Here is a 15335-nt window from a genome sequence, read left to right on the forward strand (position 1 = left end):
CAAAATAATGAAGCCATAATGTAAAGACTTGAGGAAGAAAACTGAGAAGCTGCCTGGTTTCCACAACCTGGCAACTCTTCAGTTCTTCCCTGTAACCTCAATCCATGCTGGGAACAGACACATACTCTTAACTTGACGCACATGCTGTACGACCCACCCCTGCATACTCGGTTGGCTGCATGAAAAAAAAAGATAGAAGGACTTATCATGTTGCCTATAACTGTCTGAAGTTCAGTTCTAACATGCAGTCCTCCTTAAAGGAAGATTTAACTCCAGTGAATAGAAATCTATCTTTAAGTCTGCTATAGAGCTTCCAGAATAATTTTTTAAAAATAACTTGGGGGCATAACATTAAACTCAGTAAGCAAAAATCTAAAGCATTGGCCTTTCAAAGGGTTCACACCTCAGCCATTTGGCCATTTGCCTTTTTCCAAGGAAAACTACAGTACTCTGCCATCTGCCCATGCTGGAGACTATAGTCTCTTTAGTGCCAAACCCTGAGGAACGGCAGTACCCAAAACACACACATCTTGTGGAGGCCTTCTCACTTCAGCTATCTTCTTGCCTCCGCATTTTAGAACCAAGAGGAGGAAGAGGAGGAGGGTAATTTCTAGGATCTGCAATTCAACAAGCACGGGAACAGAAAAGAGTATGTGGAATTTATGCCTAAGCTCAGTCATTCAAAAGCCCCAAACAGTTTCACCTATTAGATTTCCCTTATTCAGAGCATGCCAGAGCATGTTTATATGGACATATAAACAACTGAGAGGCTGAACATTCACCTCCTAATGAATATCTCTCCAGGAAACCCCCCAATTAAAGATCATCCTGGGGAAAATGTACCAGGTTTGAGAACCAATATTGATATATCAGCAACTTAGTTGGGACTCTTTCAACAAATGTACCATTTTTGTCCATATCATTCCCTCTCCCTCTATTACTGCCCTAGGCCAGTTAAGCAATGTGCCAGGATGTATAACCAATGCCATAATGTCCTTGCCAGCAACAGAAAATGTATAGGGAGAGTCGAGCATGTATGGAGGAGACTGGGGCAGGCAATTGTGAGAATTCAGCTGGGCTGTACATAAGTTGAATGTACAGAATGAAAGTTAAAGTTCTGGGCATACTACTCACTAGATGTCGGCTAGCTGCGCTATAAAGTGATTCCACAATCCAAATCACTAATTTTGTTGCAGCAAATTTATAGACATCTCATAACTTTAAACAAGAGTGAAAAGCAATGTTATAGCATACACTGGGCCAATGCAAGGTTTTGTCTTTGGTTAAATACAGGTCATCTGTGAAAATCAAAATTCCTTCATTAACCCTCCATTCATTTCCTCATCCATCTCCTCTATATCCTCTAAAGCATGTAGATAAACCCTCTTGAAAAATAAAGTAGTCAAAAAATTAGAAAAGTTGATCAATGGCAAGAATGAAATAACACAAGACCCAGAAGCAATCTAATATAGCGGCCCAGTATTTGATAAACACAAGGACTCCTGCTACTAAGCCAAGAACTCAATTGTCAACAAAAACTACTTGCTGAGAAAATTGAAAAACAACCTGGAAGAAATTAGAATTAGATTAATTTTTCATATCATATATCACAATGTTACAAATGGAAAAAGAACCCAGATATAAAAGGTCACATCAGAAATAAATAGGAGAAAGAAGATACCTTTCAGCAACTAGAGAAAGAGGTCTTATTCCAAGAATGGAATAAAAGGAACCTCATTAGATAAAATGGACAAATCTGTCCCAAGTTTTACACAAACAAAATCAAGGCAATTAAAATTGAAAGAGAAACCGTGAACTGGGAAAACATCTTTGAAACAAATTTCTCTGATAAAGGTCTAATATCCAAGGTAAACAGGGAATAGATACAAATACAGAAGAGCTAGAGCCAGTCCCAAACAGATAATGATCAAAGGATATGAGAGAAAGTTCTCAAAAGAAGAGAGAAGTAAGCTATTAACAGCTACATGGAAATGTGTTTCAAAACACAAGTAAAAAGAAATGCAGATTAAAATTCTGAGGTTCTATATTACGCCCAGAGGCGTGAAAACAAAAAAAAAATGGAAAATTAAAATAGTTGGGAAGGGCTTTGAGAAGGCAAAGTCATATTAATGGGCTGTGGATTGATCTAACCATTCAGGAAAGCAATTTGTAACTAAAACCTAAAGTTACTAAATTGTGCACACCATTTGGCCCGTTCTACTACTATTAAACAAATACCCCAAAGAGATCAAAGGGGAAAAGAAAGGATCCATAGGTACAAAGATATTTATAAAACACTTTTTTGTAACAAAAATCTGGAAATTAAGGGAATGTCCATCAACTGAGGAAGAGATTAATATGGTATGTATATACTATGAAATATTCTTAGGTCATAAGAAATTATGATAAAAGATGAATTCAGAGAAAACTAGAAGACTTGTGTGAATACTGATGTAAAGTGATCAGAACCAGGAGAACAATCTATACACCACCATACAGGAAAACAACTCTGATCAATGAAATGATCAATCAAGGACTTCAGAAGATTCTAATGAAACATATTCTTCCACCTCTTGGCATAGAGGTGCTGGACTAGAGGTGAAGAAAAAAGAATATTAAGGACACATTTTCAGCCAGGACCAATGTGAATTTGTTTTGCTTGACTCTACTTATGCTACAATAGATTTTGGGTTTTTGCAAGATTGCTAGTGATGACTGAAAAAAAAAAGTATCAATGAAACATTCTTTTGAAAAGTACACAGAATGAAGTTTAGAAGGATATAAAGATAAGTCAATAAACATTTATTAAGTGCTTACCAAGTTGCCAAGTACCATGCTAAGTGTAAAGAATACAAATACAAGGAAAAAGAAAAGTCCCTGTCCTCAAGGACCTAGTCTAATGTATGGAGATTCTAATGTAAGGGAAAGACAATCCATAATAGAAAAATGAAAGGGATTGGGGTTGGGAAGGTATCCATGATGAAGAAAGAAATCTGGAGAGTCAGGATCACTGGATTAAATTTTATATATACTTCTTAAAAAATTATATGTGAAAGAGATTCGCTGTTTCAATACAATCCTATTTTTTTGTTGTTCATGTATATAGAAATGTTTGTGTTTATTTACACTTGTCAAGTTTAAAACAATAAAAAAAAAGGATTTAACAACAAAAAATAATCACTGTTATACTCCAACCCCCAAGCTTCACAGCTCCAGAGGATCTTGATCCCTTATGAAATAATGAGTGCAAAGAGAGAAAAGCCACACAAAAAGGCACAAAAATCCTGGTGTTCATTTTCAATTCCCATACAAAGACCTCTATGCAGCAAGGTTGTATTAAAAAATTATTCTCATGAGCCAATTCCAGGCACCCAATGATGGAACTTTCAAGGAAAATCAAATAGAAAGGGTCAAAGTCTAGAGAGTCTTGGCGTAAGGGTGGATCATTTCTGGGTGTGAAAAACTTAAGGCTTATAGACATACAGAAAGAGAACTTCCTGAAGTCATATATCAAGCTCTAATGGGGGATGATAAACATAATGGAGATCAGAAAATAGCTTTAGGATTAACAGGATTCCAGAACCAAAATGACAAGCTTTGCAGGTAAAGAGTCAAATTATTCAGAATGTCACAATGGAGTTCAGAAATAGAATCCCTGGACAATGACTACTGCAAGGAAACAGGAAGGCTTCATAAATTTTCAGATCTCTTCATGACAGCAGGGCCCCAAATTGGTACCAAGACAGATTAGCATCACCTCCTCAAACACACATAAGAAGAAAAGTATCATAATTATGCTGTCTCTACCCACCCTCCACCTCAATTCCATGATTATGGAGACTGTCAAAAATGGTATCAATTAGTTCCTAAAAGAATTCGGCCTAGAAGAATGCACAGGAACACATGGCACCAAGGTTCCAAATGTGTTTGTATCTAGAAGGTAGTTCAGAAAGGCCAGAAAAGGGTAGGACCAGGTTAACAGGATATTAAGTGATGCCATCCTCCTTCCAAATCCAAAGGGCAACCATTTCAACACATTTAAAATGGATTAGGGTATTTCTCTGGCTTTTTCGAAACAATGTTCTATCCAGATTTAGGCCATATGTGATAGCTTTGCTGTTCCCATTCCAATATTTGTGTTATAAATCCTAGCCTGATTCCTTGGAATGAAATTTGATAAGCTAGTGGAGTCCATTTCTTTCTTCACTTGAACTGTATTCACTAAGCAGACAATGATCCTAAACACAAAGGTCTCAGAAGGCAAAGGGGTAAAACCATGCAGCAATTTTGAAGGCATTTAAAAAGAACTAAAGTTGTTAGTGTCAAAATACAAAAAGAAGTGCTAAGCCAAATAGCTTGTGGTACCAGCATTAGAGTCAGTTTCTATAAGAGAAGAGTAGAGGGGGTAGAAAGAATGGGGAAAGAAGACATTTCCAGAGGTTAGTAAAAAGCCAACCTGTGCCCCACAGGCCCATAATTAACTCCAGCCATCAACTAGGAAAAAAAAGATCTACCCTTTGGCTAGAGATTCAGGTGTTTGATATCTACCAGATCTCACTGATTCAAAGAACCATAACCTTACTTACCTTCCCTCCCCTAGAAGGCTGTGTTGAGAGTTGGACTAATAAGATCTATAGAAATCAGAGCTACCCAGGAACAGACTTTTAACAAGTCTCACAGCTGTGAGGCTGCCAGAAAGACTGGCACATCATAAGCTATGGGAAATATGACAAGCAGACCACAGCCAAGCACTTAAAAAGGACTTAACTTCTCCTGCAAGTCATATCCTTAGCTTTTCTTCCAAACAGCACAAGATGTTGGGGCTGAGATTAGTCTCTCATTTTAGAGATAGGAAATGTGGCACACAAAGGAGGGAGGAACTTGCCCAAGGTTACCACACTGATGTTGGAATTCGAACAAGCATCTTAAATCCAGACTTTAATTTTAGCACTTTCACCAAATGGCCATTGCATAACATTGGACAAGTTCATATTCAACAACTATCTCACTACCTTTGTCAGAAAGTCCCTGAACCAAAAACCATAATTCTCCAGTATCCTGAACGAAGCCTCTTTGCTGAGCAATTTGCTTTGTAGCAGAAATCTTCATTGTGCTCACTGTGAGAGTTGGAACCAGAACACCCAAAGGTCATTAAATTCTGCTACCAATGGCAAAAACCATGTAACAATATATGCATTTTCTACTCTCACATCCTTTGGATTTAACAGCTAAATTCACGCCACACCTCATATTTGGAGATTCTGGAATCATAGACCCAAGTCTTGGTCAATAAAGAACAAAGGCAATGCACAAAACCACAAGAACATTAGCAAACTATCTTATGTCATTACACTTGGCTTGACTCTCCTACCAACCCCTACCACTGATGAAAATTTAATTTTCACTAGTAAGTAGAGTTCCAAGTGCATATAACCTACCACAAAAAGCTATTTCAACAGCCACACTTCAAGACCTCAGTTCCCATCATTAATCCATTAAAGACACTTAAGGGGTAAACATTCACCCAACTAAAAATGGGGAAAATGCACTGACAGCTCCTTTAGAAACAAGTATGACCTGATCTCCAAGAGGAACAGATAGCTAGGCTGTTCAGAAGTAGCAGCAAAGTCAAATCAACCTTACACTTCTATCTCCTTCTAGAAAAAAAAATGAACTTCACCAAAATGAGGACAATACCAAATGATTAAACAGGGGTTCCTGCTCAGACTACCTGACTCAATCCTACCTTTTTCATTTCTAGGCACTGACATATGTCCCTAGCTTATTCCAGTTAATGGAGATTTCCTCAGGAATATGTCACTCATAAACTCCATACACACATACACACACACACACACACACACACACACAACACTCAGGATGTGAAACCATTCCACAAGAGAAGCTCCAATGCAACTAGATAGAAACCAGTTACCCAGTCTTCTAAATCAGCACCATAACGTCACTCATATCTTTTAAAGCAAGTTCCACCTCCATTAAAAAATTAAGGAAATTAAAGTCCTTTTCCAAACCAGAATTTTCATCAACTGGCCCACAATTAGATGACCAATACACCAGTATGGATCCCTTACAGTATACTTGTGGAACTTAAGCAAGTTTCCAAAACTAAAGTTCTGACCTAGTTTCAAGAATATTCAAACTGCCCTGCCTTATGACCCTAACTAGTAGTCAAGCAAGTGAACTCGAGAGTGCACTAGGAAACACCTCTGAAGAAATAGGAGAAATATCCAAATCCTAGTCCCAAAAGACCATACATTCAGAGAAACTACTCATGAAGTTAGAGAGGAAGGAAGAATGGAAGACATTACATAGAAACTTAAGACCAAGAATAGGTTGTATCAGCCTGTGTTCAAGAGACCTGCACCCAGGATTTACTGGCTAACAGAATTCTTAAGTGCAGGGAAGACTTCAGAGCCTACTCCTCTACCAATCAATTATTGTAATTCACTAACAGTCCTCCCAAAGGTAAGAGGAGATGCCATTCCTCCAGTCTTAAGTCATTTTAACCTGGATGCTGGAATCTCAAGAAGATTCTATTAAGGGAAGGAAAGAAGGGGAGAAGGGGAAAAGAAAGGGAGCAAGGGGAAGAGTGAGGGAAGATATAGGGAAGAGGAGAGGGAAAGTAACGGGGGAAGGAGGAAGAGGGAGAAGAGAAAGACAGGGAGGAGAGAGAAGAGAGGAGAGAAGAGGGTGAAAAGAGGAAGAGGTTCAAGAGAGAAAGAAAGATGGGAGAGAGGAAGGAAGAGAAGGGAAGAGGAGACACTGGGGGGAGAGAGGAGGGGAGGGAAAAAGAGGGAAGGAGGGGGGAGGGAAGGGAGGAGATACAAGAGGGGAAAGAGAGTGGAGAGAGGGTGAAGGGAAAGCGAGAGAGGAGGACGAGAAGAGGAAGAAAGAAGAGAAAAGAGAGGGAGAGAGTGTAAAGAGAAAGGAGAGAAAGGTGAAAGGAGGAAGAGGGAGAAAAGGGTGAGGGGGAAAAGAGGAAGGAGAGTAAGCACCCCCCACCCCTTCCCCACCGGTAGGCTCACCTCCCCGCCTCGGGCTCCCGGGCCCTGGAGCCTCCCACGTCGGTCAGACTCACGGAGGAGGCAGCCAGCTCCCCCGGAGGCCTCTTGCCGGCCGCATCCCCGCTGACCGAGGCCCCGTTACAGCTCTTCGTGCGGAAGAGGCGACTGAGGCGGATCCGGAGTGAGCCCTTGCGAGAGGTGCCCAGGGGCGGCCGAAGGGGCGCCGAGGGCTGCTGCTGCGGGGGTGGAGGGGGCTCCGCTCGGGAGGGCCGCCCGGGTGGCACCAGGTCTTGCAGCGGGAAGGGCGCGGGCGGCAGCTCGGGGGCCAGGGGCTGCAGAGACGCGGATCGGCCGCCTCCTCCTCCTCCTCCGCCGGCCCCCCGGCCGGGGCTGCTGAGCTCCTCCTCGGAGCAGCTGTTGGTCTCCAAGCTCTCGGCCTCCGACTCCAGCGCCTCCAGCACCAGCAGCGCGTCGCTAGTCTCGGTGGGGTCCTCTCCGGCCTGCGGGGCCGCGGCCGGCGGTGGGGGCTGCGGCGCGGGCGGCTGCGGGGCGCACGGACAGCTGCCCCCGGAGGCCCCCGGGCCCTTACCGGCCGGCCCCAGCCCCAGAGCTGCCAGGTGGGCCTCCAGCCCCGCGGCCGCCGCTGCCGCCGCCGCCGGGCCCCAGCCCCGCTCCAACCCCAGCCCCAGGCCCAGCCCCAATCCCAGCCCCGGCGGCAGGGCCTTGGGGTCCAGGGTGCAGCGGTGCCGGGGGCACAGCAGCTCCGAGGGCCCCGGCCCAGGTCCCGCTGCCACCGCCTCCTCCTCCTCGGGCGGCCGCCCGACGTTGCGGAACACCATCAGCTGCGGCGGCCGGGAATTCCGGGGCCCCGGCCTCGGCAGGAAGGGCGGCGGCGGCGGCGGGAGCGGGCTCTGGGCCGGGGACAGCGGATGGGGTCCATGGCCCGGGGCAGGCGGCGGCAGCGACGGCGGGGCCGGTTCCGAGGCCGCTTCTCCATAGCCCAGCAGGCGGCTCAGGACACGGTACGAGGCCGCCGCCGCTGCCGCCGCCGCCGCCGCCGCCTCGCTGTCCCGGAGCTCGGCTCCCTGCATCGGGGATGGCGGGAGCGAGGCGCGGAGCGAGGGACCGCAGGGGACTAGGCTGGGCCCCGCCGGAGCCCCGCCCGCCGCGGCCCCGGTAGCGGGAGCGACAGCGCCAACGGCCGCTGCGGCCTCCGCTTCATCGAGCGCGGCGGCGGCGACGAGGAGGAGGAGGAGGAGGAGGAGGAGGCAGCAAGAGGGAGGGGGGGGGCGGGGGCGGGGGGGGGGGGGGGGAAGCACGGGGGGGGGGAGCCCGGCGCGAGCCCTGCAGCGCGCCGCTGCCGTAAGCTGCCCCCGCCCCGGCCTTAGCGTCATTTCCGTTAGGCTCCAGGCCAAGCCAAGCTGTCTTTCCCTGCTCTCCTCCCCAAGGCTTAGTATGCAACTTTCTCTCGAGGGGGCTGTGGCTGTGTCAGAATTTGAGACACATGCTTGAGAACTAGCTCCCGATAAGGTTTCTACCTCGTGGCTGACGTCATTCTTTCTACCTTTTACCTTCCTGTAGACTAAAAGTCCCATGCTTCTTCATTGGAACGCGGTCCTCGAAGCCTGCGTGCTTCATCCTTTTCCAGTATTCTCATTCAATTATTATCTCTCTCTCCTTCTCTCCCCCGTTCTCCTCTTCTCTCTCCTCTCCTTTCCCCCTCATTTCTTTCTCCCCCTCTTTCTCTTCTCTCTCCACTTACTCTCCCTCTCCTCTCCTTTCTCTCTTCTCTCTCCCCCTTCCAGTCTCCTTTCCCTCAGCCCTGGCAAGTTAAACTTTACACTCCCCCCTCACACAAAAAAAGAAAAGGAAAGGAAGAGGCAGACAAAGTCAAAGAAAGGATAAAAAGCTTCATTCTTTCACCTGACTTGGCCAGATCTATAGATCTGCCTCTGCAAGGGACCTCACATCTAGCCCAACCACCTCATTTCACATATGAGGAAACTGAGGTCCTAGGAAATCTAAGAAACTTGATCTGCATCAGAGGCGGGAATTGGCTTCAAATCCCGGGATCCCTGACCTTTTTCGACTGTATCACAATGCCTTCTAGGTTTCAGAGCAGCTTTGTTTAATTCTGCCCTAACTCAGTACCTCTCCCTCCCCTCATACACATCCTATATCTTGCTTGTGACTTGGAATAGCTGGTAATCTTCCACAGCTCATAAGGCTTGTCACTACAAGAGATTACTGCTAGGCGGTTCAGAGCGCTAGACTCAAGTGACTGAGCACAGCCAGTCAGTGCCCCATTTGAGCTCCTCGAATAGGCTTGGAGATGTTGGCTGGGGTTGCAAAATCTTTTGCAGGAAAGATTGAGGCATGCAGGTGTAAAGGAAATAGCGCTGAACTCAAACAGAAGACCTAGACTGGAATAATGGCTTACCCATTTACCTCTGTGTTCTGGGACAAGTCTCTCAACCTCTCTGGGTTTCAGTTTTCTCATCTGGAAAAACGATTTGGCATACCCACCCTCCAGGGTTGTGCACTTTTATAACTGTAAAGTGCTATATAAATTATTGCAAGAAAGATTGATCCTGATGATAAGGATGATAAATCCAGTCCTGTGCCTCTCACCTTCCCAAATCACAACTGCTGGAAACTCCTCCTAATCTCTTTCCTGGTAATTCAATCAGTTTTCCAAGGCTGGACCAATTCCATGCTTGAGGAAAAGGGGCCCGTGGAGTGATAGGCTACAACAACAAATATTGGGGGGGGGGGGAGATGTGATTGCATCATTGTGGAAACTCCTGACATGGAAATTCCTTTTCTTTCATCAATGCAAATAGATACATGAACTGCAACTTATAGCTGTCAAAGTGCATTGAAAAGTTGAGTGACTTGCTCATGGTCACATACCTGGTGTAACAGATAGAATTTTAAGTCCAAGTCTTCTAGCCTTCAGATCCACTGCACCCAACTGTTTCTTGGGGCAGGGTGTAGTGTAAAATTAAGGAAATTCACAACCTTCACTTGCTGCAAGTAAATCATTGTGACCCAGTGTGTAAGAATTCCAAATAAGGTCCTTCCTTAATTAAGCCACCCCATCCACTCAAACCAGGAATCATCTCCCTATATGAAAAGAGAGGACCTTCACTAAAGTTCTTTCCCATAACATCTAAGGGAACCTGTGAAGAACTTGGAATTCCTGGCTCCCAGATAGTTATCTCCCTATCCAACTGTCTTCCCTTGCTCCAGGGATACTAGGGTCTATAGTCAATGAAAAGTGATTAAGTAAAGCTTGACCCAATAGCTCCCTCTGCTGTCTACTGGCTGTCATTGATCTTGGAGAGAAAAAAAGGAACTTTATGAGATCATGTACTACATTTAGAGCTGGAAGAGAGCTATTCTGTTTTATATTTACAGATGCTAAAACAGAGGCTCAGAGAGTCTGCCAAGGTCCCCACAGGTAGAAAGTAACAGAATCAAGAATTAAATCCAAGTCTTTGGATTCAGTAAATAGGTAATAAAAATTCCCTTTCCGGAGAGAGAGCAGAGAATCTTCATCCAAATCTTTGGTGTCCTTCTTAGTTAATGACCAGGAAAAAATGCTATGGAATTCCCCTCCAAAATTTTTAATTAAAAAAGTTTTTTCTCTGTTTCTGTACTATTTGCTTATGCATGGTTTATAAGACCCACAGAATGTCAGAGCTATAAAGGGACCTTTGAGACAATATAATTCTAAAAAGTACACTTACAAATGACATTGGTAAGGACTTAGTGAGCATTTGGTAGGTGTCCTGGGTGACATTTGGGTGTTTCAGTAGCAATAATATCCTATACCTGATTCGTGTTCAGCTTTTTTATGGATTTACAGAGGGAATGTGGTGTAGTGGAAAGATGAATGGATATGGAATCCAAGGACCACCTCAGTTCAAATCCCACTTCAGCAGATAAATAACTACCTGTGTGACCTTTGGCCAAACATGTAATCTCACTGAACCTCGGTTTCTTTATCTGTAAAATGACCAGAGTTTTAAGCTAGATGATTTCTAAGATCCCTTTCAGCTCTAAATTTATGTTTATGAATTAACTAGCAAGAGAGTAGAATATATAATTTAGCCATCAGAAACTGCTATATTCAAATTGCCACTCAAGTGGTTGCCTCAGAGTGTGTCCATCTGTGAGTGCTTTCCCAAAGGCTAGAGCATCCCCACTGAAATATTCCTATCAGAGACTATATAGCCTATTAACTCTTAGCCTACCTTTCCCTTCCATTGCCTGATGTTTACTTAGCTTCTCATAATGTAACCAGGTATTGGTTCTGATCAAGGAATGTGCTGGCAAAATGTTTACTAACCAACTCTACAAAAATGCACAATACATTTTAAAGTTTGATTTCCATTATTAATATTTTCTCCATCACTTTCTTAAGTCTTGATAATCAATAAAATAATAAGTCAAACTCTGAAGTTTGCATTTGATGATTTCCGGGGTATAAATGTTTACACTGTAATTTTAACAATGAGTTCTTATAAACTGGTCTAACCTGGCTCCAGCATACTTCTGGTCTTGATTCAATATTATCTAAAGCTTATGAAAAGTAAATACTTTTCCAATTATTGAAAAATCCATATAACTTACTCTAGGAAATTTCTTTTAATCCAAGTGATATATTTACATTATACAGGCAATCAACACTGTGGCCACAAATATTATATGTTACAAATAAATAAATAAAAAGAATTGTAGAACTCTTTCTGGGATATTTCTACAACCTGCACTCTCATTTGAAATTTGAGAACCGACCAGACAGCTTCTACCTACAGTTCTAGGGAGTGATCCTATGAGTTTGCATATCTAACATCACAAGCCCCCATTAGTGCACTTCCCGTTAACAATCAGTCACTAGACATGATTTGCTTTTAGCAAAGGCATTTACTGAGATGGCTTAGTAAAAAACAGTGACTGCAAAACATTCCCCCCACAAACCTGGGGTATGTTCTCTAACAATTCCATATAGAAACCATCCATGGAAGAGTGAATTCAAACTTATAATACAATAATAGTGAGTATACTTATAAGATAAAGGTATGGCAAAATGTAATGGGAATGGGAATTTGAAGATCTTCCCTGCCCTTTAATAGACCTAGGGGGGAATTTGAAGACCTTCTCTGCTTTGAAAGTAAACTCCACCCAGTAATAGGCTGAATGTAATCACATGGAGTCTGTGGTGGGAGGAGTTTACTGAAGGAAAGCAGAGCCCACAGGAAGCTGGGAGTCAGAGCTAGCAAGAAGGTGGGAGAGAGAGGAACTCATTGCAGGAGACAAAGAGGTTTGTGAGTAAATATTGATCTTGTATTGGTTTGTGGGAAGGCTAAACTCAGTGTTATTATGGCTTCTTAATATCTTTGGTACTATGATGGAATTGGCTTACTAGTTTTGGGATTCGGTTTTCTGGTGTCTAAATAAATGCTTCAGGGGGTGGCTAGGTGGTACAGTGAATAGAGAGCACCAGCTCTGGAGTCAGGAGGACCTGAGATCAAATTCGGCCTTAGACACTTAACACTTACTAGCCATATGACCTTGGGCAAGTCACTTAACCCCTACCTCCTCCCCTCCAAAAAGTAAAAAAAAAAAAAGTGCTTCAATTCTGTCCTCTTGTAATGGGAATGTAAATTTTTAAGATCTTCCCTGCCCCTAGGCTAAAGTGCACCTGGAGCCTGGGGTGGGAGGATTGTTTTTCAGTAGATACTTCTTGATTGGCCAGTGAGTCAATAAGGTTGTTACATTCTCTGAGCCAGGAGAAGGCTATATAAGCTCTGATGTGTAGCTTTGTTTTGGGGCTCACTTTGAGAAGTGTTCTGTGATTTGATCAGATGAAACTCTGGAAAGCCGTTGTCCAGAGCCCCCTGGCTTTGAAACCCAGATGTTGTTTGGTATGGATGTAATGGTTGGACAATTTGGAAATCTCTACTTGATCTGTTTTTGTCTTGATAATTCTGTCTGTATACTTTGAAGTTCGGGGTGCTGATCTTTTTCCCCTAAACTAGGTAAACAATACATATCTGACTGATTAAAGTAAGCTTGTTAACCCATTTTGAGTTGCTTTCCTCTATCAAAGCAGATCCAAGAACCTGTGTTGGCAGCCACGCTGGGGACGCTGGGGTGCTTGCTGCTACACCTCTACCTGAAGAATCTGTTATATTTTGTGATCAAACATCATGCAATATTTATAGTCATGGTCTTTATTGTGATCATAGGTGCTGTAAATATTGCACTGGTGCTACATTTGGCAGCAAGGATACAACTCTTGGTACTGAAGGGCCTAGAAGTCCTTTTTCTCTTTGTAGAGTCCCCATGGAACTCCCCTTGGGTACAGCATGTCTTCTGGGTGGTTGCTCAGCTGATTGCCCGAGTCTGCTTTTCTCCATAGCTAATCTTCTTTTTTACTGCCAGAGTGGGGATGAGGGATGGGGCAGGGGCAGAGTCCCATTCTACAAAGCTACCTCTTTCCTGATTGACTGCCTTTCTGTTTCTATGACTGTTTGCTCCCTCAATTGTGCTTCATACCCTAAGAATACTCAAATTGCTAAATGGAATGTCTTCTGCTCTGCTTCTAGACCCCATGGTCTTTAGGGCAAGGTGGTGAGTTGGGGGTGGGGAGGAGAGGAGTGGGGGAGGGGTGGCAGCTCTTCCCATCTTTTTTAATATCCTTCATTCACTGTAGTGAATTCCTAGCTTTCTTCAAAGCACAGTTCTGGTGCCATCTCCTATACTAGTCTTTCATGATTCTTTTCCTCTTCCTTAAGGTATCAGCACTCTTCCTCTTGAAATTACTTTGTATGTACATCAGGCAATGGAAATCATGGCCCATCCAATTGGAATAGTCCACATTTATCTCTCAGGGGCAACATATCCATCTCCACATTCCAAAATCTCACAGGATCTTAACCTTAGACACCTGCTGCAGATAGGGGTACACTCTGGCGTAAGATTTATATTCTTTCCCCTGGATTTTCAAGGGCTGGCAACAACTCACCAAATGCCACTAAAATCTTGATTCTTTCCAAGAAAAGGGCCCCATTTTGAGGGTGAATCCATTCCAACTTGGCCCTGGCTTTCACAAAAAAAAGATACCTCTCACTGGGGCTCCCACCAGCTCACTGGGATTTGTTACGGTTATCTTAACAGATTTTTCCCCAGCACCTATCTCCACCATTCCTTTCTTCTACTCATGGTAATTGATGGGAGAGGAGGCAAAGCTTCATCCAAATCTTTAATGATCTTTTTAGTTGATGACCAGGAAAAGTGAGCTGTTCCTCCTCTTCTAAGTAGACATATCTTCCTGGCTCAAGATAATCCCCATCATAAAGGTTAAAGTACCAACCAAGAGTTGCTAGGTTACACACATCCTTTAGCAAGGGCACATTCCCACAGAAAGAGGCACATGTCCATTTCCCTGTACCCAGGACATGTGCCAGGCTCCATGATATCACACACACACACACACAACATATTTCATATTTCTTGTACCAAAGAACTCAGTGATTAAGTCCTGGAATGGGAAGACCCAAGCTATTCAGCTTCCCCCACTACCACCCCTGGGTGGTAAGGTGTCTTTAAGAAATTCCAGAAAGTTACTGAGGTCTCTTTGCATCAAGACACCTAGATAAAATCTTGATACAGTTTCTGTGTCACCTTGGGTATGTCACCTCAGTTTTCTGAGCCTCAATTTCTTTCTCTGTAAAATGAAGGAGTTAAAAAAGATTTTACTGGGTGGCTAGGTGGTGCAGTGAGCAAAGCGTTCTGCCTCATACACTTAGCACACACACACACACACACACACACACAAACACTAGCCTTGTAACATTGGGCAAGTTACTTAACCCCAATTGCTCTCCAGAAGGCAAAAAAAAAATTTACTGGTAGGCATATGCCCAAAGATAAGTCACAAAAAAGAAAGGACCCATATACACCAAATTATAGAAGCTATTTTTTTGTAGTAGGAAAAATTCAGAAGCAAAGTATATGGCCCATTGATTAGGGGAACCATGAAACTAACTGTGACACATGGATGTAATGCCATATTATTATGTGTAAGAAATGACAAATTAGTTGGAGTAGGACCTCCGAGCAGCTCCGGGCTTCCACCTTCCCCAATCAATGTAAAAAGGGGACTCTGTACAAACTTTGGAGCTACAGAACCCACAAAATGACACAGAGAAGCTAACCTCCCACTGAGGACAGCCCAGCACACCAGCAGGAATCAGCCAGCACAGCACTTGGAGGGCCGAGCCCAGGCGCACCAGAGGT

At 43.8% G+C, this 15335-nt stretch overlaps 1 protein-coding gene across 1 annotated transcript in view; it reads right to left on the reverse strand.

Annotated features, from left to right (window-relative positions):
* SOCS7 (suppressor of cytokine signaling 7) overlaps positions 1 to 8150 on the reverse strand; it is a 44303-nt gene extending 36153 nt beyond the window's left edge. Inside the window, exon 1 of the mRNA XM_069064284.1 lies at positions 7047 to 8150. Coding sequence (XP_068920385.1) covers positions 7047 to 8116 — 1070 coding nt within the window. The 5' untranslated portion in view covers positions 8117 to 8150. The remainder of the gene's footprint in view (positions 1 to 7046) is intronic.
* Positions 8151 to 15335: the final 7185 nt, after the last annotated feature.

This window comes from Petaurus breviceps, unplaced genomic scaffold, assembly GCF_028583685.1.
Source record: "Petaurus breviceps papuanus isolate PSGF00001 unplaced genomic scaffold, PetGlider_PUasm1.0 90630, whole genome shotgun sequence".
Lineage (NCBI taxonomy): Eukaryota > Metazoa > Chordata > Mammalia > Diprotodontia > Petauridae > Petaurus > Petaurus breviceps.